This window comes from Solea senegalensis, linkage group LG1 (assembly GCF_019176455.1).
Source record: "Solea senegalensis isolate Sse05_10M linkage group LG1, IFAPA_SoseM_1, whole genome shotgun sequence".
In the NCBI taxonomy this organism is placed as follows: domain Eukaryota; kingdom Metazoa; phylum Chordata; class Actinopteri; order Pleuronectiformes; family Soleidae; genus Solea; species Solea senegalensis.
Window position 1 is genome coordinate 41,630,520 of NC_058021.1, and position 27,977 is coordinate 41,658,496.

General features: G+C 40.5%; 1 protein-coding gene across 3 annotated transcripts in view; it reads right to left on the reverse strand.

Moving 5' to 3' along the window:
* The window catches only part of LOC122768699 (netrin-G1-like), a 60,814-nt gene that overhangs the window by 8,944 nt on the left and 23,893 nt on the right, over positions 1–27,977 (reverse strand). For 2 of the 3 annotated variants that reach the window (XM_044024997.1, XM_044024922.1), the window contains exons 3-6: positions 23,796–24,439; positions 9,023–9,195; positions 5,167–5,193; positions 2,802–2,846 (exon numbers count right to left, since the gene is read on the reverse strand). In XM_044024997.1, the coding sequence (XP_043880932.1) occupies positions 2,802–2,846; positions 5,167–5,193; positions 9,023–9,195; positions 23,796–24,439 (889 nt within the window). The remainder of the gene's footprint in view (positions 1–2,801; positions 2,847–5,166; positions 5,194–9,022; positions 9,196–23,795; positions 24,440–27,977) is intronic. The other variant, XM_044025087.1, reaches the window with a different exon arrangement.

Consider the following 27,977-nt stretch of genomic DNA (forward strand, 5'->3'; position numbering starts at 1 on the left):
TTTCATTTACTCTGAGTATACTTCTAGGTTGTGAATCTCTTATTTTCTGTTCTTGGTTGTTTGAGTTTCTATAAAGAAAGTGTCTTCCACCCCCAGGGATTAATGCAGTATTTTAGATTCTGAATCTATCGATCTATACATAAAATCATGTTTACATTTGTTTTATAGGGCCTTTAAAACCATAGTGTCCCCAGTGCAATTAACTATAACTGGAGACAGTTTTCAGATACAGGATCTGCTAATTATATGCACTGAGACAGAATAGTGTTGCTACAATTACACTGGATCAATATCTTTTGCCATGGTGTCAGGGTAAGTTGAAACCTGAGTTCAGCTCTGCCTCCTGTGATCATATTAACATGAAGGCTTCATCATTAGTCATGACTCGGAGCTCTAAAGTTGTCAGCTGCACAGGATCACTCGACAGTGGCAGAGGATATTACTGCATCTAAAGTCAGCGCCAGTAAATGTGTGTCACGTCACAGAGAAGATTAACAAGACCTGTCGGAACTAAAACATCAAAAACCACTACATGTCACTACCTGATTCAAATAAATGTCAAGTGTTATGGAAAATTGCAAATTAATTTCAAGTTAGGTGGCAGAAAGAAAATGTTCCTCATGGACACACGAGCACCCGGATGGATCGTAGGTCAAAGGGATCACCATTCACTGCCCCCCAACAACTGATGGCTTAGCACAAAGCATTGAAGAAGAGTAAACGCATGACATTTGTCCAAAGTGAAACCGAAACATCATTTAAAATATAAGTTGTAGTTTCACATGTAACTTTTGGCAAACAGTAGGGCTTTGTTACTTTGCTACCTCTTCTTCCTCTTGACTTTCAATGATTACTCTTGGGGGGGAAGAAGCATGTAATAAGATACAGAACACATGTGCATGGTATTTTCTTTCTTTTTAAATTTTAAGCACAGTGTTGCTAATTTAGCGACTTTGTCGCAATATTTAGTGACTTTTCAGACCACCAGCAAAAACCTACGAGTGACAAATCTAGCCAAAACCTCATTTTGTGCCGTCTAACATGGGCGAAATATGCAAATACAGCGTGGCGATGTCTCGGATATGTTAATTAGAGTGGAGCATGTTCTGGTGACGTGTAGCTACTTTTGAGGCTTCGTTTATCTAATTTCCTTTCAAAGTAGCCTAGTTAGCTACAGTGTGTTAGCCATGCAGCTTTATCGTTTTCACCTGTGTGTTAATTAGGTAGCTTATTCTAAGCTACGGCGAGACAACAGAGCTCATACATGGCATTTCTGAAATTGTCTCATTGGTCCTTGAAACTGCTGCCACTTTTTTGTCTCTCACTATTTGTATTCACTCTGTTTTTATTTTATTTTGTTATTCTTTATTCCAGTGAAGACTTAAGTAGGGATTTGTAGGATGCATAAAAACACTGTTATAATTCACGAGGGTACGTAGCTAATTAAAGTTCCAGTGTGGAACCTCTATTGCCCCCTGTGGACCTCTGAGTAATTACCACAACACTGCGGTAGTGACTTGACCTAGTTTTTTCTTCCCAGCCCCTCCCCACACACACACAGACACTCAGGTTCATGCAGCAATCCTTTTAAGGATTTGTATTGACTTCCATTCATCTGGATAGCCTCATCAAAGCCTAATCCTTACCCATAACCAGTTCATTTGAACCTAAAATCAGTTAAAATCTTGGCCCTAAACTTGACTAGTTTCTCAAAAATGAGGTTCTGCTTAATTAGGTCATCACATTTTGGTCTCAACGAGAACTACTGGTCCTGAAAAGGTCAGAGCTTAAGAAAGAAAAGGTATATTACGTGTACTTTAACTCTACTTTACGTCCATGTTCATTGTAAGCAGTAGAATCCACTTCTGAAACTTTCTGTGGGTGTTTTCAGCCGTAGAGCTGCTGTATGAAGCTGTTTGGCTTATTTTTGCTTTGGGCTTCTTCTGCCTCGTCTGCTCAGTCATGATGTAATATGCGGCGCTCTGTGTGCAGCATGGGAATGTTGCCACAGCCACGAAAACAAAAAAACAACGACACTACACTGAAAGAGTCACACAGAGAGTGATGTGGAGCTGACTGACTTCAGCAGCATCGTGTGAACTCATTTGGTTTAAAGGTAACGCATATTTGTTTCATTTAGAGCTTATGTAGAATTTTGTGTATATTTTTTTGTTTTGTAAGTCACAGTGAAAGGTTTTCCAACCTTGCCAGTTCTTATTACAGTACCAAGAAAAAAAATGAGAGAAACTTCCCCCCTTGATCATGGAAATCCTAAAACTCCTCTTCCTGTGACTTACCACTCACTACAGAGGATATTTGCACCTGAGGATTAACGGCAGATAGCTGGAAATCAATCTACACAAATCCCCCCTCTCTTCCTCTCTTCTTCTCCTTTTTCTTTATTTCCTGAACATGGCAGAAAGAGTGCACCTCCAGAGAGCATTCAGTGGTAATTAAAAAGGGGGCATGATCAAAGAGGTGAGGAAACTGTGGACTCGGTGATCACGGGGGCATGAGGTCTATTCCCAACAGTGTCCTCACAACAAAAGATCAGTCTTGTGAGGATGAAAGTGTGCTTGTGTGCATGCAAGATGGAGGCATCTGGGCTTTGGAAAAACAACCTCCTGCAGGTACATATATGTGTATATATACACACACATATATATATATATATATATATACATACACTGCTAGTTGCATATTCAACATTACACTCACCCACCAAATTGACATGAGGCATTGCGTTTGTTTGTCGTTGTATTGTTAATGTCATGCTGAAGTTACAAAGCCTATAAGCCTACCTTGGTTACGATTTGCAACACCAAGAGATGAGGCATTTGCTCGATCTGTGTAAAAATGGAAAAGGTTATATATTAAACTGAGTTGTCATATTGTACATGCTGTTGTGTGGTTAAAGCACAGGGACAGCATGCATGGATTTGTTCATTGGGAAGATTTTGGGCATGTATTTAGATAGATAGGCCGTGTTGGAATGTGCATGCAGCTTAAAGCGGAACTTTGCAAGTCTGGTCGCTTTTTCGCCTTTTAACTCGACAGAGCTCCCCCTACAGTTTTGGGGTAAATATTTTTTACGACACCACCGTAAGCATCCATCCATTCTCAACCCCTTTTTAACAGAGCTGGGAAACACAAGCCGTGGAGCCATGTATGTCCATGCTGGCTGGCATCCGTTTTACATTACTTCTGTGTTTTTCCAGTCCTCCAACAACAGTTTTCTCTGCTTCTTTTTCGCCAAGTCTGCCATGATGAACATCTAAAATAACAGTAACTGCCTTGATATAACAGCCGGTACCCAGCGAAGGTGTGTGTAGGGCTGTGAAGCAATTACACAATACACACACACTCGGGTTCTCTCAAGACCTGAGGCTCCAATCTCCCTGCAACAAGCTATTTAACCATCACAATGACCCCCATGCTGTTAAATTAGGGAGGGTAAAAAATCCTGCATAGTTCCGCTTTAAACGAGTGAGTTTTCCACAAGGCGAAGGCAGAAAAACCCACATACAGTCACCGCTTTTGTTATCCAGTTGAGATGAGTCACGTTCAGGCATTAACATGCACAGGGATGCATGGTGGGAACCACATATTCATAAAAGTTTTTGTTCCTCTAGATTTGGGCAAATACAGTATCTGTTTGCACTTGTAGATCAAATATGTTCACATGGAAGGTACACATCATTCTAACTAATGCCTGTTCATTATTTATCCGTCTGTCTATCACTTTGCAAACCTTTGCAGCACAGTTTTGAAATATTTTTGCTAACTAACACTAACTTGAGCAGTTTCTTGTCGTCAGGCGTCCATTACTTTTCTTTGAGTTGACTGAATGGAATTAGAAGCTGCTCAAAACCTCCTTGTGATGCATAATTCAAAACAAAGTTTTCCAGTCTCCACTGACATAGTGTTAACTGCCACTTGCTGTTGCACTGGCATCAGCAAATGGACTGACGTCATCAGCCACCACTTTCTTTTCAGGAGGACAACATCTCACACAATATGAACTAGAACCACGGCTTGCAAAACTGTTGGCAGGAAGTTCAGTGAACATGGTTTGAACAGTAATGAAAATGTGTGTTGTACGTCTTTGGAGTTGTATTTTGTTCAATCAAAAATAGATACAAATGTTGTCAGTGAAATGAAACAATTCTACGTGTTTCAAGAATCTTAAAATGAAAATACATTGGAGAAAACTTGTTTCTTACTTGTATTTATTGTTGTTATAGAAGATTTAATTCTACATTATTGCTTTATCAGGATTATATTCCCACTGTAGTAAACAAACGTGGTACTTTTAAAAGTAAAGACCTACTTACATTGGTACAGTAGACCAGTCTTTTTTTGTTTTGTTTTTTAATAATGGGAAACTATCATGGCCAATATTGCAATATAAATCGTGACAAGTGTGATTTGGTAAACGAACAATTTCCAAGAAATGTTTGGTCAATTAATGAAAACTTTTTATGTATGTTATTTAAAATATACATACATAAATCTTCACTAAAAGATGGAAAAAATCTGGCAAATTTGTACCCAAAATAAATCTCCCGTGGCCCATCTGTGGGTCCCCACCTGGAGTTTGGGAATCACTGCTGCAGTGATTCTACCAGCACGGCTACATAAACCTGACACCTGTCACTGTAGTTTTAGTGTCTGAAGCTGAAAACCAAATATTTCATCTCAAAATATTTTAGCCCTTATGCAGACTCTGGCACGCTCTCCTGAGTAAACAAACACCACATGACATTCTCTGTCAGAGATAAATCAGACAGTAAAGTCATAATCATATTTGTGGTGTGGGGAAAGAAACGTGTGAGCGAAATGCAGACGAGACGCAGCACAGACGCAGCACAGACGCAGAAGGTGCAAGGACAACAAAACACGGAGTAAAGCATCAGTGACAACTTTAGCAACGTCTCCACGTAGTTAATAGGCAAGTTGGATTTGGTTATTGGTGATTTGGTTGATTAGTCAAAACTCGAGCAACATTAGTTGAGCAGCACTACCGAATTCCAAGTGCAAGCACGTTTACTATAGGGTTAAACCTAATGAATCATTCCTCCCACCAACACCAACAGCCAAGCTCTTCACCAAGAGAGGAAACCATTAGTCAACATGCAGGTATATAAAAAAACATGGTCAACTTACGCACTGGTCCATGATTGCTGGGAATACCTGCAAAAAGAACACATAAACGTGTCATTTAATTCTCTAAACGTCATACAATTACAAAAGGAGACAGGTTTTTGTTGTGTGTTGCCTTCAAGAATTCAAGCCCACCATTACTAATTCAATTGTTCGCCACAGTGTGAACTGATTAAGGTCAGTGTTGGATTGAAGAACCTGAGAACCTGAACAATGCATGATTCAACGCCTGCCTTCCTCTGATGATAATAACAGGTCTGTCACTGATGAAATGTCAACAGAATCAAAACTCCCAACATGGACATGGAGTAGATTCATTAGTATTCTCATATTTTGAAATAAACATGTAATTGTGCTTAATTTGTTATTGGTTTCTCTTAAAACAGTCATTTTTATGGTAATATTTGCTACTTTATATTTCAAGCACTGAACTAGGTTTTGTTTGTGGCCTGGAACTGACTTTGGCAACGTGATGCAGCTTTTGTCTGATCCCTATTTGTTATCTGCCTGAATCTGCTGTCGTCCTGTGATGTTAATGTCATCACTGGGCAAAACCAACCCCATAATTAGCGCAATTTCTGATTCTTTTCACAAGCTTTTATTGCTTTGTCCTTCTGTGATTATGTTGCTGTGGAGGCTTTCGTGTTGTTTGCACCCCATTCATCACCTCATTACCAGTTTGGGGGCTTTCACAACAACTGTTGGCGACAGCACAAGGATGCAGCAGCAGGAAAAGTAGAGATTTTAAGCGCCAATTTGCAAGCGACCTAACAAATTCCTTATTCCTAACAAATACTTGTTATTTTTGAGAAATGGAGGGCAGACATTATTGCCCTTTGAAGACAAAACACATTCTACAAACTGATCAAACTCTCAGCCCCTACCCCTCTTAACCTGTGAACCTGTTCGGGAACACAAGATGAGTTGACGCTCCCTGCAAAGTGGACTGCCAACATAATTCCCGAAGTGATTCTTCTTCTGATCTGCAGGCAGCTTGTGGATTTTTATAACAGACCTCCTCATTTCAGGGAAACACTTTTGAATAATACCTCCTCACTCTCTGCCAGCAACAGCTATAGCCCATAGAAACCCAGGGCTCCATTTTTGGCTCTAATTTATCAGATGAAGGGTCACGGACGTCCATTATATCTATACTTGTGAGGATTTGAATATGTAATGGACCTTGCCCTATTTCTACCTGTGAGATAAATGACCTCCGTGATTAAAGAGGAAGACTTGGTGACAGATGAACGCTATTAAACCATAATTACATTTAGCATGTTCAGCACATTTGTCTTGATACAAGGGCTGTATAGTTAATATTCTCATTGGAAATATGAGCTTCACATAATGGATAAAGGCATGTTACAGGGCCTGGGCGTTACTTATGAGAGAAATGGGAATAATTCAAGACAGAAGTGTCTTCATCCAACACCTGAGGGACCAATATTGTTACGTCATTTTCACGTGCAACATTATTGCATTTTATGCCACTGCCAAACAAGTGCTAATATTGCTTTTGATATGGCTAGACCTCGGTTTCATCAGTTCAGTGCAGATGCGGCCAAGAGTTGGATTTTTTAATAACAGCCTGTCAATCTAACCGTGAGCACCACACTCAGAGGAGACTCATAACACAGAGGAAGACGTGCAGGGATAAATCCAGCAATATCTCCTTAGAGTTCACAAAAGTTCCCACAAGCGAAATCCCACACACAATCTTAACGCGTTGCATGTGCACAAAGGCCAGACACATACAGTTCTGTGCACATGCATGCATATTCACAGCCACATAATTATACCTTCTCATGCTTCCTCATACCAATAACTGCATAATCCTCCAATTCATCGCTGACAAACCACAGAAGAAGAAGAAAAAAAGAGAGAAAAGTGATAAAGAGCACTTTTACTGGACAAACTTACCCACACAAAGTCAGTGGATCAATAGCAATATCACATTTCTGAGCAAACCTAATCAAAGAACCACATCTGAGAATATGAGTCAGACAACCAAAGCGTACATCGGAAAAACCTGCTGTCAAATCCACCGCTGCCATGAGAATTTCTGACTGTAAGTCTGACTCTGTGTGAATGGAGAACCAGAGGGCTGGATCTTCTACCATCTGGCCTTGCTTGTCTGTCCACCACATCATCCCTTAGTGGCTGTATTAGATTTATTGAGGCAATGAGCCCCCTGCCTCAGGCATGGGATTTGATATATGTGATTCAAATCCCGTCCAAGATTATAACTAGAGATAATGTAAAAGAGCACCTTCTGCCTCAGAGATAGCACATGAGCAGAAAAATATCCAGCATGAGTCGAGGCGTGAATGGAAATGCACCGTTTGTATCTAAAAACAGAAACAGGACAGTGGCCAAAAAAAGACATTAGTAAATGCTGTTATTACATGACAGCGTGATCAGCACTTTTTACCTCATGAGGACGATCTGGTAATGTTACTGAATAATACAATTTGTTTGTCACTTTACTTAGTATGGTTAAAGCAACAGTATGCAATTTAAGCATGTTGACGGGGTCCTCAACATCATCATCATCAACTGTCCTAATGTCCTCCTTCACAACATCCATGAATCTTCTCTTCAACATCCTTTGTCCAATATAACCACAATCCGTCCTCTGCACGAGATCAAAACTGTCTCACCCTTTCCTCTCTCCAAACTGTTTAACCTGCTGTCTCTCAAACATTGTCTCTTGTTTCTGATCCTGTCCATCCCTCCAACAAATCTCTCAGCATCTTCAGCTCTGCCACCTCCGTGCCGCTGTCTCCAAGCCACACATCATAGCATGTCTCACGACCATCTTGTGGGCCTTCCCTTTCACTTTGCTGATATTTCTGTCACACATCACTCCTGACAGCCGCCTCCACCCTCTCACTGATAATAGTGTATTTTTGCATTCCCACTCTAGATCTGAACCTTTGGGAAAGTGTGAGAGGTTTGCAACTTGATTAGAAACTGTCAGAATCTGGTCCAGCTGGGTCAAAAGTGGTGCTGAGCTAAGACTTTAAAGTCAGTAAAATTAGGTTTCATTATGGTTCAATTGCTACAGCAACAGAACACCCGGCCAAAGTTGGGTTAAAATGTGTTTATTTTCTGAAGTCACGTTAAATCACACAGGTTTATGTGAGACCCCAAAATCCCTGGAATGGCCTCCCTGACATTGTTTGATTAAACACCAAGTGTGTGGTCCTGAGTCTTCACTGGATCATCTCGTCCGTGCTTTCTTGGGATTAAAACATTGAAAATCAGTTAATCAGTTTTGTTGTGTCTGTGGTCTCCCACCTTTTTAAAGTCAAGTCAGATTTGAAAATCCTTCCCTTATTCCCAGCCAAATGATATCTTTTCTAATTATATGTCATGTTTATACCCACGTCAGGGGCTTACAGCACAAAGACTGGGTTTGCGACCCAGTTCAGACGAGGGCCTTTGTGTGTGGAGTTTGCATGTTCGCCCTGTGCACTAGTGGGTTTTCTCTGGGTTCTCCGTTTTCCTCCCACAGTTGAAAAACATGCAGAATTGGACACTGTGAATAGTTGTGAATGTCAGAGTGAATGGTTGCTTGTCTCTGTTCACACTGTGTCAGCTGGGATTGGCTCCAGCAACCTCCGTGAACCTCATGTGAAGGATAAATTGCTAGACAATGAATGAATGGATGAATGAATGAATGAATGAACATCCATGTCAGACCTGTTCATTTAACATCCTGCCTTTACCAAACCAAAGACAGTAAGACAGTTCTCAGGGCTACATTTGAAAGAGATGCTACCCAGAGACAAAGATGCTACGAGGTGCATAAATACCCCAAAGGCAAGCAAAACAACAACATTGAAAGACTTACATATATTTGCAGTTCCTTTGGGTATCGGGAGGTAGGAGCCCACACTCCAGGCTCTTCCATGGTAGTGGCGCTTACAGCGGCTACAGTCTGGCCCCGTGGTGTTGTGTTCGCACTCGCAGCCCAGCTTCCCCTTGTCAAACACACAGCTGTTGGCATGCAGGTTGCACTTGCATCTGAGACAGAGAGATAACAACAGAAGACAGGGACATGGATGAATCGGTCTCATTCTGAACCTATTGAATCAATGCCCTCTAGAGGGAGCGTGCTGATTATTTGTGCATCTCAACATTTTTGACGGGGGTAAATTGAAATCCTGGTGGGTTATCTGACTTGGATCATGTCTCCACAAAGATCCATTATGCTCTCCCTAAACAAAAAAGTAAACGAATCAAAAACAAGGCCTCATTTGTCGCTAACCCTAACCCAGGTGTAATAAAGTAATGTTTGCCACACAAATGAAAGACACTGTATGTTTCACTAACTGAGCACAAAACAGTGACCTGATCATATCTTAAGAAATTCACTTTTTTAAACTATTTTCATTAAAATGACTTTGTTACTTGCTGAGGGAAGAAAGCCTACCAGTCAGTGGAGGTACTTTATTAGACATGAAACCGTGTTGACGGATTCTACTGACAGCAGCAGGGAGAAGCCCTGACGGCTGCCAGCGCACCAGCGAGCCCACCACTCCTTTTTGACCACAAAAAATAAACGTACTTGTATTTCCAACCCTTTGGAAAAAAGAACAAATTGGCTGCAGTTTGAGTCTCACTCGTGTAGACCTAAAAACCTGAGTGGGCAGAGAGTAAAGCGCGTACGCGCAGAATATAAGCTTTTTGATTTCAGCGGACGTTGTGTTTACTTCCAGTAAAGAAAGAGTTTAACCGGAGGGAGAACAGCCAGTGTTTGTTGTCACATGAGATATTACAGTTTCATATTCCACTTGATTCCAAATATAATCCACTGTATCTGATCCCTGCTCCTAAGGGGGTAAAAGGTTACAATCGGTGACCTCAGCTGATTGGGAAATTAGTGGGGGGGGGTTTTATAGCGTTAGGAATGGAGGACGATAGAAGACCAGACACAGAAACCCTCCCCAGAGGCTCGGGAGGCTCATGGTTTCATATCATGCCGATGTTTGTTTTTACAAAGTGCTTCCAAGCGAGGATTCCTCCCGTTTGATGCAGAGGAGCTGCGTATCTGTTGCATACAATCATCAGTGAACAGCAGTCAGAAATACATCCATTCTAATTGACTTCCTGGCCTTACAGTGGCATCTCACATTATATAATGTATAACTATACCATGTTCTACTTGAGAATTTCTACTTCAAAAATGTCCGGGTTTTTGAATCAGTAAAGTTCTACAAATCTACAATTACAAAATCAAAGTAGTGGATATCTAGCAATGAAAAGCCTTTATGTAGTTATAAATCATCTATGCCAATAATTAATTATTTTAAAGCGAGGCGAGCTGATGAATACACGCGTGTAGAAAAGCACTCACAAGACGCTGGTTACTCCCACAATACAAGAATGGATAAATATAGAAACCTCGCATGTTATGGAGGACATTACTTTCTTATGTTATGGACTATGGGTCAAATATGTGGAACCTTTGCTGCCAGATTTTGTAGAGGTGTCAATCAAATGATAATGTAATGCCTTGTTCTCCTGCTATTTTATTGATTCCAATTTTATTTCATTTTTTATTTTATTCACCTCTCCTGGACATACTTCAAATATAGTTTCTTGTTCTAATGGGCACTTTTACCCTCTCTCAATTTGTGTGAAAAGTTCATAAATGTCTGGACGGCAGCTGCTTTTCATTGGCTGTGCAAAGTCCAACATTCTGCCTCCCTAATTCAAACGGTAATAGAAATAACAGATTCAGGTGTTCTGGTTCTATTTTTAGAGATTCAAAGTACATCATACTCAAAATGATCATACAAACAAAACATCCATGCTTCCCCTGCAGTAATAGCCATATTAAAGTATAAAGTGATTACTTAAAAGAAAACAATCATCATCTTTCCTCAGGTTAAGCACGGTCTCACACTAGTGGATGCAGCTGCATGAGCCCACATCACAGCAGCTAAACACTATGTGCCTCTCACCACATCGTCCCTCTAGTCCTTAACTTTTTAATCAATTAAAGTCCCTGCTCCATAAAATTAATGACTGGCTGTAGCTCTTCTGCCGTGCAGACAGCTGCAGCTCCCTGAAGTCACGAGTGATGAGATTTGACCTTCCACTTAATTAAAAACCAGCAAAATCTGGATCATTGGGCCCAACCGGTGTAGGTTGCGCGCTGATAGAGTGGAGAACGTGGGCTCGGGGGAGTTTGGGGATGTGATGCTTTTGCCGCTGGCATTGTCATATTGAAATCTGAGAGTTTCTCTGTCCCTGGTTTGGGTCACAAGGGGAACACGATCCCCCTGCATGTCCACCCTCTTTGAACTGGCACCATTACAAAGACACGTTTTATAAAGTTTTAATGACCTTTTATACTGTGTTCAGCCCAGTAGCAACTGCTATTATCCATTATCCAAACAAGAGACCGTCCCGGAGGAGACACTGGAAAGCAGCTCTTTTCCTTCTCTTAGAGACAATTAAAATGAATGAGGTTATGGTGGAGATGTGAGTAAGTTTTCATGTTATGTAAAAGGACTGAAGCTGTTGGGTCTGTAAATGTGCAACAGCAACAAAGAGCAGGTTACACCGCTTCAGTCGTCCTCAAATCAAATCTTCTGTGGTGGAACTGTGAATTTTTCACTTTTTCATTAATCTCTGGTTATTGTTTTTTTTTTGAGAGCAAAGGCAGGACGGTCAGCGGCAGCCAACCATTCCATATCATCCAAACTCAATGATCGATTGTGTTTATTAGAATATGACAATAAAAAGCATGGTATGTGAAGAGGTTTTCAACAAATAAGACAAAAAGTGTTTCATATACAGACTTTTACTTACATTTACTTTACACACACACACACATAATTTATATAGTTTATATGTAAACAAATGTATTTCTTTCTTTTTTGGGGGTGAGGGTTTTTTTCTCCACAATTTTGTGTGTTTAGTTTCCTTGTTTTTAAATGTATTATATTCTCATGTTTGAAATGAAGCCTTAATTTATTCATGTATCAATATAAAACTAAAATAACTGATATTACTGAACGTAATGCAATGCAACTGATGATGTGACCATGAAGGCAGCTGTATCTGCCCCTGGTCTCACTCTTCTGTCTCTACTTCGCCTCCCTCTTTCTTTTTCTCCCCCATTTTTCCTTTTACCACAGTCGGTCGAGGCAGATGCTGCATATTCTTGAGTCTGGATCTGTCAGAGATTTCTTCTTCTGTGTTTTCTCTCTCCTCTGATGCCTCGTGCTCGTGCTCATTGTGTGAACTCCTGGGTTTCTCTTCCCTCTATAATATTGTAAGGTCTCTGCCTTACGTTGTGAAGTGCCTTGAAATAGTGCATGTTGTGATTTGGTGAAATTAATTCTGATTTTAATTTCAAAGGCTCATTGTACATTAGGTTGTCTTTGTTTAGGGTTTGTGAGTTTACGTCGAAGATTCCTGCCCACCCCCAAGTACAACAGAGCCAAATACAATTGAGCCTGTGGAGCTCATATCACTGAACATGTTTTAAAGAAATTGACAGTGGCATCTTTGTGCAGAAGTAAAACTATTGAATTATCCACTGGACATGGTCTCACCCGTTTCCATGGGGGCTATTTCTTCAATTAAATTTTCTCACAGCGAGGTCTGTGAACAGTTCAGAGCGTCCACAACATTAACGGTGGAAAGAGATATTGCTGCTGAACTTTCTGTGAATGAGAGGTTTCAAACGGCACAAAGGAATTTATCTTCTTTGTAGTGGACGGTCTGGAGGCAGGAATGTCACAGACAGCAGACAGAAGCACATAAAACCAGTAAAAAAAAATAAACTTTAAATAGACCGACCTATTATTAGCACGGCTAAATGAATTAATATGTACCAATGTTCATTTTTACTTATTTATCTGGTCTTGATGCTCCTGGCTTTTTATTTAATATTGAAAAGCCTGACTATGAGATAATCTACATCGTCATATGGCAATTATACAAATATCGATTTCTTTGGCCTGTGTACGCTACAAATGAAACCATGACCCAATCTCTATATAATGAAGAAAATGTGAGGTTTTCAGGTCGACAGTGTGTTATCGTGGAGGAAGACAGCTGCACTGCCCTGTATCTCTTCTTCTGGCTGCTCCCTGCACTATTCTGACAGACCCAACGTGTCTAACACAGCTTTCCATTCCTGTGACAGCTCCTTGCATCTCTGATTCATGACAAGAGAGGTGCACAGAACTTGTTAAAAAAGAAGCTCAAAGAAAGGGAGACTGAAGTGAAAGGTTAGAGGAAACTTTCAGTCACTAATTTTCAAACTGAAAGCTGGAAAATAACTTGATGATGCATATAGTTATTCTGTAAGATTCTCATGATTCAAAGCCAGGTTGGCCGAGACTCTTCCTCTGTGGAGTTTCATGTTCTTCTGTGAGGGTTTTCTGCAGGTGATGCAGTTTAAATACATGGACACTGTGAATGTTCCAAAAGTGTAAAAGTGAGTGTGTTTTCAACCTTAGACAGTGTGTGATGGTCATGTGTTGCATTACCTTCTGGACCAGTTCACAGTCAGTGTAAGGAGTGGGTAAAAAATCTAACAGACTTGTTCGTTAGAATACAATTTTTCAACAATCACACCTGAAACACCTGAAACTTCATGCACTTGTTTGCTTGATTTTAAATGAGGTTTAAATGTGGTTGTGGATCAACTGTGTTTGACTGCTGTCTCACTTTATAGTTGCAAAGTTGAATAAACCACAGTTTTTTTTCCATGTGAGACATTTTTTAATAAGTCACAGATAATAATAGTCAAATAAATGATGGCTGGATTCCACACAGATACTTAAGTTTCAGATCTTGTCACATTAAACAGTTTTTTATGAGAATGTTCTTCCATTAAAAAAACACACAAATCATTAAGTCTTTTCTGAGAAAGTGTCAAAGTGGCTGTAACATGTATGACGGGATCAGTGCAGGAAGTCAGCTCATCAATAATTACATGTAATGTGAATATTGTAATTTTAGATATTTTTATGAATGGTGACATTGTTTATTAAATTATAATTTTATCTTTACTTTACTTTTTTTAGAAAAGCCTAACCAGGGACAGCGGCCAGTGATTAGCATGATTAGCTTCCAGTTATCAGTGAAAACACTGGCTCTTCTTCAACAAAAGTCCCGCCCACAGTTCATGTAAAGTGTTATGGGCGATAATGTGGATAAATCGGGCTCTGGATCCTCCTGCCGTCCACATCATTTTAAAGTTCCCAAAAAGCTGAGAAGTTAGATTTACGTCTCATGAATCAGACAGATTCAGAAGAAACTGAGAATCCTGGATTTTGTTTTCTGATGTTTTCTTATCAGACACAAGCCAACAGTCATTTGAATAAAAATGTGATTAAATATAGTTGAACTTTTATCCATTTTTGCTTCTCATGAGTTGATCTCTCTTGACACTGAGAAAACAACTCCCAAGGAGAAAGGCAACTTTTAGGATTTACACCAGCATGTCAATGTCGTTATGGTCACATGACATGTGTTCTGTGTTTGGTTTAGATGTGTTAGTATAAGTGAAGGCACGAAGTTCAAGGTGACAGAGCTGAAGATGCTGAGATTTTCATTGAGAGTGACCGGGATGGACAGGATTAGAAATGAGCATATAATCCAGGGACAGTTGAGGTTGAACTGTTTGGAGACAACGTAGAAGAGTGAGGGTTGAGATGGTTTGGTCGCGTGCAGAGGAGGGACAGTGGTTATGTTGGACAAAGGATGTTGAAGATGGAAGAGGAAGGCGAAAGAGAAGGTTCTTGGATGTTGTGAAGGACGACATGAGGACAGAAGAGGACACAAGGGAGAGGACAAGATGGAGGCAGATGATCCGCTGGTGTGTTAGTATGAATACATTACTTCTGAAACTGAACGCTCATCTGAAAATGCCACTTTTAAATGAAACCATAAAGCCTAAGATACACTCTATCTGATAAACGTCTACTGTGTATACGAGGATTCAGACAATTAAAGGGAATATTTTCTGACCTGAAAATATAAATTGTCTGAGTCCTGTTCATGTTTATGCAGATTTTCCTGCTGGAAAGCTTGTAGGCTATTTTAAAATGTAAAGCCATTACACACTGAGTGATATGACTCAGCAAACCAGTCTCCTTCAGCCCTATATTTGACCTCTTCCTCGTACAAGGTGCCCATGGTCAGGACTTGTAATGTGCTTCCACGCTGTATAAATACATTCCGAGGTTTAATGGAACTCAAGCGCTCACATTCTGACACTTTGACCTCGCTGAAAGTTTCAGGTGAATGTCAGTGTCTTACGCGGACAGAGAAGAGAAAAACCTGCCAGCAATGTGCACGAAAAGGGAGAAATGACATGAAGGACCGCTAATTATGAGAGCTGCTTCTATTCTATGTGGATGTTTATTTCGTCTCCTTACAGGTGTTTTATTTTGGGAGAAATATACGTTTTACATGCCTCCATGTTGTTATTGGGAAAGGACTTAGTCCAGTGCACTAACATTAGCAGACTCAGCTTTGTTTGGTGAAATTTAAATACAATAGGCTTCAGCAGTCAGAGCTTTAGTAATATAAAAATAAATTATAATAACCCTGGACATGTTGGTGCGTTCTCCTTCCTCAAATCTTAAAAGCAAACTAATCACAAACCTGCCATCATCCCAACATTTCAGGATTGAAACGTTTTATGATTAACGAGGATTTATTAAACATCCGTTTTTTCCTTTGCAGGCTTTGCCATCGTGTTTTTTTGAGATTGGTTAGAAATCAGTTATTACACTGTTTCTCTCGTCCAAAGTCCAGTAAATACCATGTGGTTTGCACAAAGGCCTTTGGGCCAAAATACATTTTACCTGTTGCTATGTTACAGACTATTCAGTACTTTCAAGTTGTCTGCAAGGTCTACAGAGTTTAAACTAAACCCACTCTTAAAGTTTCAACACTTTTCACTTAAATTTTCAATTTTATTTGTATGGACAAAGTCGATGCCCAGTATAATGTTACGTTGTGAAATATCCTCACTTATCTAATTACTCCTGACATTTTGACTCTCTTTCCAAATAGAATTTGGTGCTTAAAGTTTCAGGTTTTATTTTAAATTTTTTATTATAGATCGCTACAACAACAGAAAAAAGGTAAGATTGATCTTGGGGGCGGGGGAAACTGATAACCCCAGTATTGAAGTCTCAGAGCTGCTGATTTTATACACATGTTATAAATAAACTTCCCTGGAAATGTTCAAGTGAAAGGGCATACAAAGTGTTATGTGCTTTGCTTACACTTGATTAGACTTGATTAGGACTTTTTAGGTTCATTACTGTGAATTAAAAACATATATTACTAATTAATGCCATGCTTCCAGGTTGTCTTTCAAAGTCATGAAGATGCACATTTGCAGGAAGAGTAAAATGACTCTTTTCCTACTTTAACAACAGCTTTTTGAGCAGGAATGAAGACAATCCGGCTCATTTGAGAGCAGTCCTGTACACGGACTCCTCACCTTTTCAGATGGCATTGAACTTTTCCAGGAGGAGAGGGCAGAGTCTGCAGAGTCACCTCATTACCCCGGGCTGTGTCACCGTGAAATTGAAGAGTCTGATTAGGCTTGTTTTTGTCGCTCTGTGCTGTGGCCAATTTTGCCATTCTTTGGGACGTAATGCAATACATCTCAGGCAAATTGTTTGCATCGCGCCATCGAAATATAAAGCAGCCCCACCAGAGCTCGCTAAATTGTTGGAGAAATATTAGGAGTGGATTACAAGTTAAATCCCCCTGCTCCAATTTTCTGCCGAGGCAAAATGAAATTTGAATTTGCTTGGCTGGGACAAGTGCCACTGGAAGACTGTGATTTGTTTCAATGACAGGGCTTATTATTGAGGTTGTGCACTGATGTAGGCATACTGTATGCTAATGTCTACCTCCAACCCCCCTCCACCCTCGTTCTACCACAGCCTGCACAGTGGAGGGCCATTTCATTCATGTGATGTCACTGAGCCACTGAGACGCCATGAAAAAATATTATAAACATATATGTATATATATAGCCATCATATATATATATATACACACATATATATATATACATTAATATGGAAATCTGAGCCCTGCTGCACGCTCTACTGTGTGTGTGTGTGTGTGTGTGTTCAGAAGTATGCAATTGCTTACTGCAGACACTCACCCACTACAGTTTGAATGTAGAAACAAATAGTAGAAAAAGAAAAAGTAAAAACAAACAAAAAAAACAGTTTCAGGCTCAGTGATGGAGCGAGTCGTCCTTCAACTGGAAGGTTGTGGGTTCCATTCCCGGCTAGTCTACATCCCATCCCATGTATCCTTGGGAGAGACATGTTGCTCCTGATGGCTTTGTGGGCAGCGTGTGTTTGGATATGAAAAACGTGTGTTAGAAAATGCTGTATGATTACAAGTGAATGGATACGAATGGGTGAATGGCAGAAACTGTAGTGCAGATTCACCACGGCGTGCGATGAGAATGAATTATGATTTGCTCTGTATTAATCAGGTGAGGACATACAGACGAGCCTTGACACAATTTGAATGCAAAGAGCCACAATAACCTTGTATGTTGTGCCACATGTAAGACGCGATGGTGCAGCAGGTGCAGCGAGCGGCCGATGCGGCTCCTCCACAGAGACAGTTTATGTTGACGTATTTTCTCTGGCACCAATGTATTATTTACAAAGAAAGCCTGGGCCTTAATGAGCACTAATTAAACGCTGGAGACGAGGCGATGACTGGCAGGAAAAATCGCAGCATGTGACAGACATCTGGTGGAAGATAAGTGAGCAGGCGTTTGGCAGAGCTGGAGCGAGAGCCGCTCGGTGGTTGTAGAGTAACACTGGGGGCTGCACGAACCTGCACTTGAACCTGACTTTCAGACTCTGTCAATCAAGCTGACTACAGCTGTCACGGTTCACAGGGCACCAGCTTGGTGCTGATGTGTGTGTGTGTGTGTGTGTGTGTTGAGTATTGAGAGAGAATGTGTGTATTGTACGTTAGACGCTGGATGAGAATGAAACGGTTTATGTGCGTACATTATGACATATGCAATATAGAAATGTGATATATGTGTGTAGCAGATTCACCTTAATTATACCCTTTCACCTCTTTCTTCAGCCGAGTGTGGTCTGAAAATACTGATATTTAAAATTAATCCTCAGGTTAAATTTGTCATAATCTGTGTCTTGTTGCTTGAATGATGAAGATGGAAAACCTAGGCAAATGATCACTTAAAGGCCCTCACTCTATACCATAATACTTTAAAGCTGATAGGCTGATATTTTTACACCTGAAATCACAAAAACATCCACCTGAGGCAGCGAACATTAAATGGAGGAGAAGTGAAATCTGCTGAAAGATGAGGTTGAGATGACGTTTTTTTTGCGTGTGAAAATTCTGAAGGTAGAATTCAGTATAAAAGACGTGGGTCGGGAACACTTTCATCCCGACTGTTTTCAAACACTGTTGGACGCTGGGTTCTGTGCTGTAACCTGTGACACTTGGCTGATCATTACATTTCATTTGGTTACGTTATGGATGGATCAGTTGTTCTCAGGGTTCACTGTCAGCTCGTGAGCCCCAGGTTGACACTTCTGACACTGTCTCTACTGTAATTAGAACATTGCTCAATTACGACAGTCTAGTGGCAACTTGGAGAAGCGCTGATTTTAAAGTATACTCCATAAACTCCCTGAAGCATAAGCTGCTTTGTTTTTACATTTACAAAATAATTTCTACTGTGCTGATGATTTTTACTGATGTTATAAATCAAATGGGAAGTAGGTGTCAGGCTTCTTTTTTCCTCTTGATGGCCATACAACAGAATACAGGTGACTATGTCCATAATGTTGGTATTTACATTGAATGATTCATGTATTCATTTGGTCATGAATGTGCTGCCATTTATTCCAGTGAGCCACTTAAACAATCTTCTTTTTTGCTTTCAGAGCAGGAGACACAAACAGTGAGAGAAGGAAAGGATGGAACAATATTCAAATGTGAGTGCTTTCAGTGTGTGGTGCAGGGAACGGCACAGGGTTATTACACATCCAACGTCGCTTCAACCTTTTTTCCTTGGATGTCTATGTGCATCCATCGGAGACCACATGCTGAAGATTTCCTCGGGGTTATTATCATCATCTTCTGTAGGTGTTTCAATAAGGCATGACGCTCCTTCTATAAATGCATGGCAAAGGAGCTACATATTTAGAGTCATTTTTAAATGTGAGTCTCTGTCTCTCTGAGCGTGTGTGTGTGTGTGTGTGTGTGTGTGAGAAAGAGAGAGATTGAGGCTACAGCACTTTTATGAGCTCACGATTCCCACCGGGAGAGTGAGATAGAGGGTTTGTCTGTGGCTCGAGGGAACCACTAGGGAGCATAATGTAACAGTAAAATATTTCATACTTTATCTTCAAGATTATTCTTTTGTATCCAAATTGCCTATGAATAATTCTCCTGTAAAGGCTACCTCAGAGGGCGGGCTCAGGGTAAAATATGTTTTTCTTTTGTCTTGGAAATGTTGCTTTTGTTTAACACTTGTCAGCATAGACAGTCGGTTGGTAACGAAACATCTTTCTCTAATTTCCATGAGCCTGCAGTCACGTTAATATTAGACACGCTGAACTCTTTGCATGCTCGAAAGCAGCATCTGCAGTGCATGACTGCACCAGGCAAAATGACGTGGCACGTTTTTGTCAAGAAAACTTGATATGTGAACAATAAAATGGATAAAAAGACCTGTAATGATTTATGGCGTGGAGGCAGAGCTGGAGCTGGCACAGGGACACTGGGAGTGACCAGGATGGACTAGAATTAGAAATGATTAGAAATGAGCAAATGTGAGGGACAGCTCAGGTTTGGAAATAAAGTAAGAGAGGCAAGGTTGAGATGACAAAGATGACAAAGAAGAAGATTTTGTAAAATAAAATAAATTAATGAATGTCAAGCCTCATCTGTATGCAAATGAGCAGTACTAACTGATCATTATATGCAGATGTTTCCATCCTCAACATCTGTCTTTGACTTAAACACTGCTGTTGTTGTAACATTACAACATTGCAACTTGGAGATGTGTCACTTCATTAAAAATAGTTTTTGAATAGAATTTTTTGACTTTTATGACAGAAAACTTCCATCCACTGTTGCATAGCTGATGCATAAACTGTAGCTAACTGAATGACTGACAGGAAAAACAACAACAGACAAACTGGTGCATACACTCTTGAACTCCCCATCGGGAAACAAGAAGAAGTCCATACATAAGTTCTTAGTCAGATCAGAGGGGCTGATGTCTGTCAACACGACATTGAATTCCTCTTTTAATATTTAATTGTTCATAGAATCAACACTTTCATACTGTGAAGGACTGAGCCATGTTGGACGGTTTGGTTTTTTAAGGTCACTCTCACAGGACACTGGGTAAAAAGGCAGTGAAAGAGAAAGAAACTGAGAAGTAGGAAAGGTGAGGGTGGAAAAAAAATAGAGGATAACATGGGTGAAGAGAGAAATAGCACATTAGCACTTATGGATTAGCTGCCTCTCATTCCCAGGCCCTGCTGCACCCTGCAGATGTGCAGCTCTGACCATGCAGCCAGTCAGGAGTGGTCGTGTCTTAATTAACGAGCAGACATCTGATCAATAAGTGAGGAATGATGGAAACGGAGATGTGAAAGGCAGGGGAGCCTGCACAGTTCAAGGTTTCTATTTCCTGTTGATGCAGAATAACATTAGCAATCGATAGCATGACAAACACAAACTCCAAACAGGAGCGGAAAAACAAATCACCATGTTCTTACTTTTCCACCATACATTTTCCATCATGCAGGAGCTCAACACTGGAAGATTTGCCAAAATAATTTAGTGCAATGGTATTCTCAGTGTCATAAAGCCAGTTTTATAAAGTTGTTTTCTGTGAAACTTCTTAGATTATTAAGAGAAATCTAGTGTGATTCTTTGTTTATTGTGTTGTGCAACATCTGAGGCTCCTCAGGATTTATCTGTATATGAAATTTTATTTACTTTTATTAGTGAACAGACTTTTCTTTTCTTCAACTCACCGCAGGCACTAAAAACTTGAAATTTATTATTTATATAATAGATAACGATCATTATAAATGTACACACACATCAAAATACATAGGTTTGTTTCTTTTAATCATTTCTATAGTGTAACAATTGCATTTACAGTATACATCATACAGGCATCTGTTTAGAGCCCTGACTTTCATCAACATATCCACAAGTTACCTGACATTGCAAATATTGAGCCCTATGTGTATGTATGTATGTACAGTATGTGTGTGTGTGTGTGTGAGTCAACGTTTATCAGCATTTATGGAGTATTTTAGAACAGGATGGCTATTGTGTGTGATAAAGCTTCCACATTTGGTTGTAGCCATGAGGCTGCTGAGGCTGATGGGAACTCCAATCAGTCTCTCCCCACCCACCTCTATCACCCTCTTTCAAGTGAGTTACTTATCCACCCCTGGACAGAAATCATATGTTTATTTTCTTCTCTCTCTCACTGCAAACCTTTAGTAGAAAATTGAATTTGACGCCCAAGGGCAGGATGGAAAATTGGTCAGAATAGCTTATTTTCCCTCATACAACCTTTTGCTTCTACTTTCTAATGAATGACCAAATAAGATATCTGTGGGAGAGATGCTGGTCTGTGCTGGGCAGCAGGTCTAGTCATTTAGAACTCACTTCATGTTTACAGTAAGGGTGAATATTAGAGATGTTTGTTGCGTCTCTGTCTGATAGGGCTGAAATTGCCACCCTCACACCACCATTATGAAATACATGGCATGTCATCTAAAACATAAACATCAATAAACGATGTCGACAAGTTGGTCCATTTTTTTTTTAAAGAAAGTACAGATTTCTGATGGTGTGAGTTATTTAAAGTGAAAATTGCATCTTACTTAAAAATGAAACAACAATTGTGCTCATTAATAAACAGGACAAGGCCACACTTGGAACTAGAGCCTGGCAATTCTGAACGTCTCTGTGTTTTACTGACGTGTCCCTGATGATTACCATTTAATCAGCCGCAAATGCTCTTAATTACAAGATTAGTCTCCTACCAATTAGCCAACATTGCTAATGGTTCTAATCTCCCACTGAAGTCGACTGAATTCTAATTAGGGACTAACTGTTTCAATTCACCTAGGCCCCATCTGATGGGTCATTACCAACCTAGTTATCCTCATATAAACCAACTGCAGCAAGCAACATGGGCCCCATTTGCAGAGCAGCTGTAGAGCCTTTATGAGCATCATGTGGGCCATTTCCATGTGTTGTGAAACGACAATGTTTCCATTCCCCAAGAATCACACAAGCATTTTGATGACTCACTGGAAATATTCTGCCCTGCAAAATTGGCAGCTGTGGTACTGACACGTTCAGGACATTTTAATTTAACAGAATTAAGGTTCTAAAATGGGGAAAACAATAGAACCATGACCTTGTATCTGAAAAGGAAAGAGATTAAACCAAACCTGACATGTTTTCTTTTTTTCTCTCATAGATCTAAGAAAAGTAGGCACAAATCTGAACATTGTGGAGAATTAGAAGAAAGAAATGGTTGAGATTGTTGGTGAAGACCAGACAAATGGGACTTGCATTATTTGACAAGACACTATTGTTGCAATAAACCTAGTAAAATAGACAACTGTTAGAATAGACACAATCACATGGTACAGCTTCACTTCAATTATCGCTCACAGGAAGTAACTTATTTTTTACTGTCTTTGTCAGGTCAGCGTTTAAAAGATATCTCAGACTGTTCCCTGATTTCCTTCACTCAGATTTATTTTAGTAACTGGGTTGAACTTAGTGTAGACCCCATTAACAGTGAGCAACCAATTCTCGGCTTAATTTAGACATTGAATATCTTTTTTCTTAGCATTTTGAAACTTCAAAGGTGCTTTTTGTGACGACAGCCACATACTTCCATTTATTCATTTGTTCATATTTGGTCTTTTGGAATGTCTGCTGCTATCTTGATGGTATTGTGCCTTCTAAAAGTCACAACCACATGAGAAACAAACACTGAAAACAAAAACAACAAAGTAAACTGTTGTGGTTGTTTTTACCAGCAAAGGGAAAGTTGGTTCCTGAGCTGGCCAACTGTAACGCCTGTCATTTCGACTCATTATTTCTGCAGGTTATTCCCCAGACTTCTTCCTTTCTCCTTGATGGAAAGCTGATCAGTATGTGCTGTCTTTGTTTGTGAGTATACAAACTTGCAGAAGATCTGCTGACTGGCACATGACTTGTTTATGCTGATGCTGTAGAATAATTACCACTCACTCAAACAACCCATTGATACCTTTATTCCATTCCACACCACTTTTTTCTGGTGTATACCAGTGTATATGGGCATGAAGCACGGTGTGCGTGAATAGTCCTTCTCTCAGCTCTCAGCCCACTTCTTGGTATTTTTCAAAATCAAGCATTGGGTGGAGTTAGCTTCAGAAGAGGGGGTTTGGTTAGGCTCTAAAGTGAAAGAGATGCTAATCTGTTTTAATGTATGTGAAGTTGAAAGTTGAAACCAGCAGCAGTACAATCCACCTGTATAATCAACAAAAGCCACCAACAAAGGAACATGTAGCTCTTACCTGCCCTGCACTTTGATGTCAGAGATTGCGTAGAAATATCTGGACAGGTTGTTCTCGTCCACCATGGTGGCTCCTGTGGCTGGCTTCAGCAACTTTATCCTCAGGTCAGTGATGGTAAAGAAGTCCCTCAGATTCTTGGTGGTATCCAGTTGGCCGTACAGAGAGGCCATGTTGTGTAGTCGAGGCCCGGCAAAGAGGGCAAACCGGTCCTTTATCTCAAAACGTACGGTCTTGTCGTTCTTCCACACGTAGCCTCTGGAGTAGTCCTCAGTGCAGATGATGTCCAGCAGGGTGCGCTGGGTAAGATCGCTCACTGTTTTGGGTTCCATAGTAAAAGCGTCAAGGCAGTCAGTGGCATAGAACTGGTATGGGGTCCAGGTACGGCCATAGTCGAGCGACTTTTCCAGCACCATCTGCTCAGGTCGGCCAGACTCAAAGGTCAGGACGATGTCATCAGTCAGCTCAATGGTCTTGTTCCATGACAGTGTGATGTTGACCTGCAGGGGCTTTGGATATTTCTTCCATGAGGTGGACTGCCAAAAAGTCGTGGGGTTGCGACCCTCAAAGTCAAACATCAACTCAGGAGGATGAGCCAGCTCCTCAGTGGTGGCGTCACATTCATTGTTGCACATGTAGGGATTTTCCTGTCAAGAACAACAAACACAGATACACACACACGTCAGTGCACATTGCAAAATTGCTGTATAACAAAATGTGGGGCAATTCATTAGAAAAATGTGTTATTTTTAATAAGTCATTTCTGTGAGATTTCACAAAATAAAGTATTTGTGCCTGAGTCAAAAAAATGTTTTTAATTTAGCTTTCATGGGTAGACATATGAAAATAATACAGTTAAGTCGCTCTATGTAGATTGAGGAGAGGATATTGAAATGTGGTCAAATATAGTTGAATTTTAAGTCAGAATGAAAGAGCAATAAACACTTGTTAACCACAAATAGCTCAGTGTAAATGTCTCTCCTCTGTGTCCAACTCTTCGTCTCTTGGGTCAGCTGTTGGTCTGCGTGGCCTTGAAGGTGATTTACTATTCCTGTAAATCCCTAACGTATCCTTCTACCATTGTACTCAATGGGATTTTCAAGCCAATGCAGGTCACAGTGTATTTTGTAATGTTGGCCACAGAGCCACAGAGGACAGTGACCCTCTCATTAAGATGACACTGAATCCCATATTCTTGTTCAGTGTATTCAAACCTCATGCTGCCGCCCAAATTGCCAGTGTAATTGAAATTCCTGTGCGGTATTTCAGCTGAGATGGGAATGGAATCCCGATGAGTGTTTTATATGAAACGCACAAAGGGACATGCATTTTTCATGGACCTACGTCTGCTCTCTGTACCACATAGACAGCCACAGATTCTGAATGTGTGTGTGGGGAGAGAGAGGAGATGAAGATGTGTTTGTTTGTGTGAGGGATAGAGAGCACTGAATGTGTTTGCCTGTGTGTGCACATGCAGTGTGCGTGTGTGTGTGTGTGTGTGTGTGTGTGGGGGGCGGGGGGTGTGAATGGGAAAGAGAGAGAGAGCTGAAACCAAGCCAGAGAACACAAACACACTCCAATTGACATTCCTCTCACCTCTGCTCTTGGAACAATGAGGTTAAGTGCTGATGAGATTCAGATCAACTGTAAAGCGGTTCAATAATAAGCAATCATCTGACATTCTACCCACAAAATTATCTAAAGGTGAGAACAGTGTTATCTGCAACATTACCCGCTTGCATCTCCACTGCTGCAGTGCATTCAACCCAGACTGCCTCATTGGCGAGTGAAGATCACAGGCAGGAATACTGATAAGCAGGCGCCATTACATTTCATTTGAAGAAAACACAATATGCACTTTTTGTCTTTGAGTCCTAAATGATTATCCTGTTATTTTCCTCAAAGAAAGAAGTACGATCTTTCCTGCTTTTTAGATACAGATTTCCTCAGTCATTTTTATTTCCTGCAGGGCCGTAACCTGCTCCTCAGTGATATGAGTGATAACTTTGCAATGAGGTACAACAAGACAGGAATTGTGGGTCACTAGGCCTGCGCGGCTGATTCAAAGCAACGTTTCATGATCCAGTTCGGAGGGTAATAAGGCTTACGCGTCTAAGAGTGGGAGAATAAAAGAGCGGGAGGGAAAGGCTTTAGTAGGAGTTTTGTGCGGCTCTACAGGCCTGAAAACAGAAACAAAGATGTCAAAGGGTTCACCCAGGCTAATAAACTGCACTTGTGTCAACTGTTTAACTAAGGTGTGTGCAGAAGCTCCTTATATTCCCTTCTTGCTCTTGAACAGCCTTAGAGGTCCGTTCCAAGACCTTGACAGTAGAGAGAGAGAGAGAGAGAGAGAGAGAGAGGGTGGGAGGCAGGGAAGGAGGCAGGGAGAGAATGATTTCCCTATTGCCATGCAGTAGTGTGAATGTTTCACTTCTATTTGTTTCATTTGTTTTAACGTTGGTCGGTGTAGGCGGGGCAGTGGGGTGGCTGCCTTTGCATCTTCTGAAACGGGCGCCTCATTCTCAGACAATACAGAGACGTGAGACCGCAGCTTCCATGGCTAATGAGAAACACTATTTCCCAACTGAACTGTGAGAGTAAATAGAGGCTTTAAAGAGAGAGAAATGTTCTTCATTCAGCCAGCACAAGAAGTGTTCAGAAACCAGAGGAAGGCGGTCATGAATTCAATCCATAATCATTCTCTCTGTGCCTGCCTCAAATTCAGGCCTTCAGGGAACAGATCATTCTAACAGAGGAGTCAGTCCCCCCCTCCCCCCCACTGTTAATAACACTCAATAATGCAAAGGCAGTTTTCCAATTGAACATTAACTGACATGTACCGTATTTACTTTCTCACAATAAACTGCGGCATATATACTGCTCTGCTTTCTCGCAGCATGGTGAAGGTGAAATGACAGCGAGAGGGCGGGACCTTGTATTGGATTTCCTGTGGTGGTTATTTAACAACAAAAACATTTCCTTATGAAGATCAATATTCTTCTCTGGTCATCTAAGACCCAGGGCTCCAGGGGAATGTATTGAAGAACAATAAGCTCTCTCAGCTTGATCCTTTACCTGTGATCATGGCTGTGGGAGAGTGAAATGGTCAACAGAGAATTAGAGACGGACGAGGGTTTTGTTCTAAAATGAGATATTGACTAAATGAAATATGTAACCTGCCTTTGAAGAAATTCATTTATAGGTTATTGTAAGGTTACATATATCCAATGCATAACAGGCGAATGAAACATATCACCATGTTGTCATTTATTTTCTCATATTTGTATTCATTCTTTTGAGTATATCACAGAATTACTACACTTATCTAAATGTATTGAGTTTACAGTTCTATATGTTCTAGGATGCCGTGATGTTCTCTGAGTTTGGAGGACTTCTCTACACTGGAGGTCTGCAGAGATAGCTTCTAGGAATCTAATTTTGAAAATTGTCTATACTGTTAGTAAGGTAGATTTTTATTTCTGTGATTACAAGACACTGTCTTTAACTCTTTCCCATTGCAACACACAACGGATATTTAAACACACTCTATGTATACATAGGTACATATATTGAAATAAATGTGATTTCATAATAATGATAACAAAGCTGTACTTGAACAATTCATTTCAATGCTAAGCTGGTGTAACCTTGACAGTCTCTTATTGGTATTGCTGACATCGTGCTTGCCACCATGGCTGCAGTGTAACCAAGCCCAGCCGGGTTCATCAATGCTATATGATCCGTCCGGGGGCAGTGGCTTAGTGCAGGAGGCCTGAGCAGCAAGTCTGCGGCTGGTCACAGCTAATGATGTCCCGATCTCTGCAGCCTATAAGGTCAATCCAATACCAGGGTGTCACACTCAGTGCAAGAGCAGGAGCACAAGTACAACAGTGAGTGAGTGAGTGAGTGAGTGAGAGAGAGAGACTTGAGCTTGGAATGTGAATCCAAATGTCATTCACTGGAATATAAAGCAATTTGGATACACGGCTCTTCAGATCCTCAGAAAGGCTCAGGGGATATTTATATGTAAATTGATGGGTTTGTTCAATAGTTCATATATTTTCAGTTATGGGAATCAATGAGCCATGACAACACAACACAACACAACACAACACAACACAACACAACACAACTAGAGAAAGAAAAGTCTTTCAAACATGCAAACACACATAAATATAGTAATAA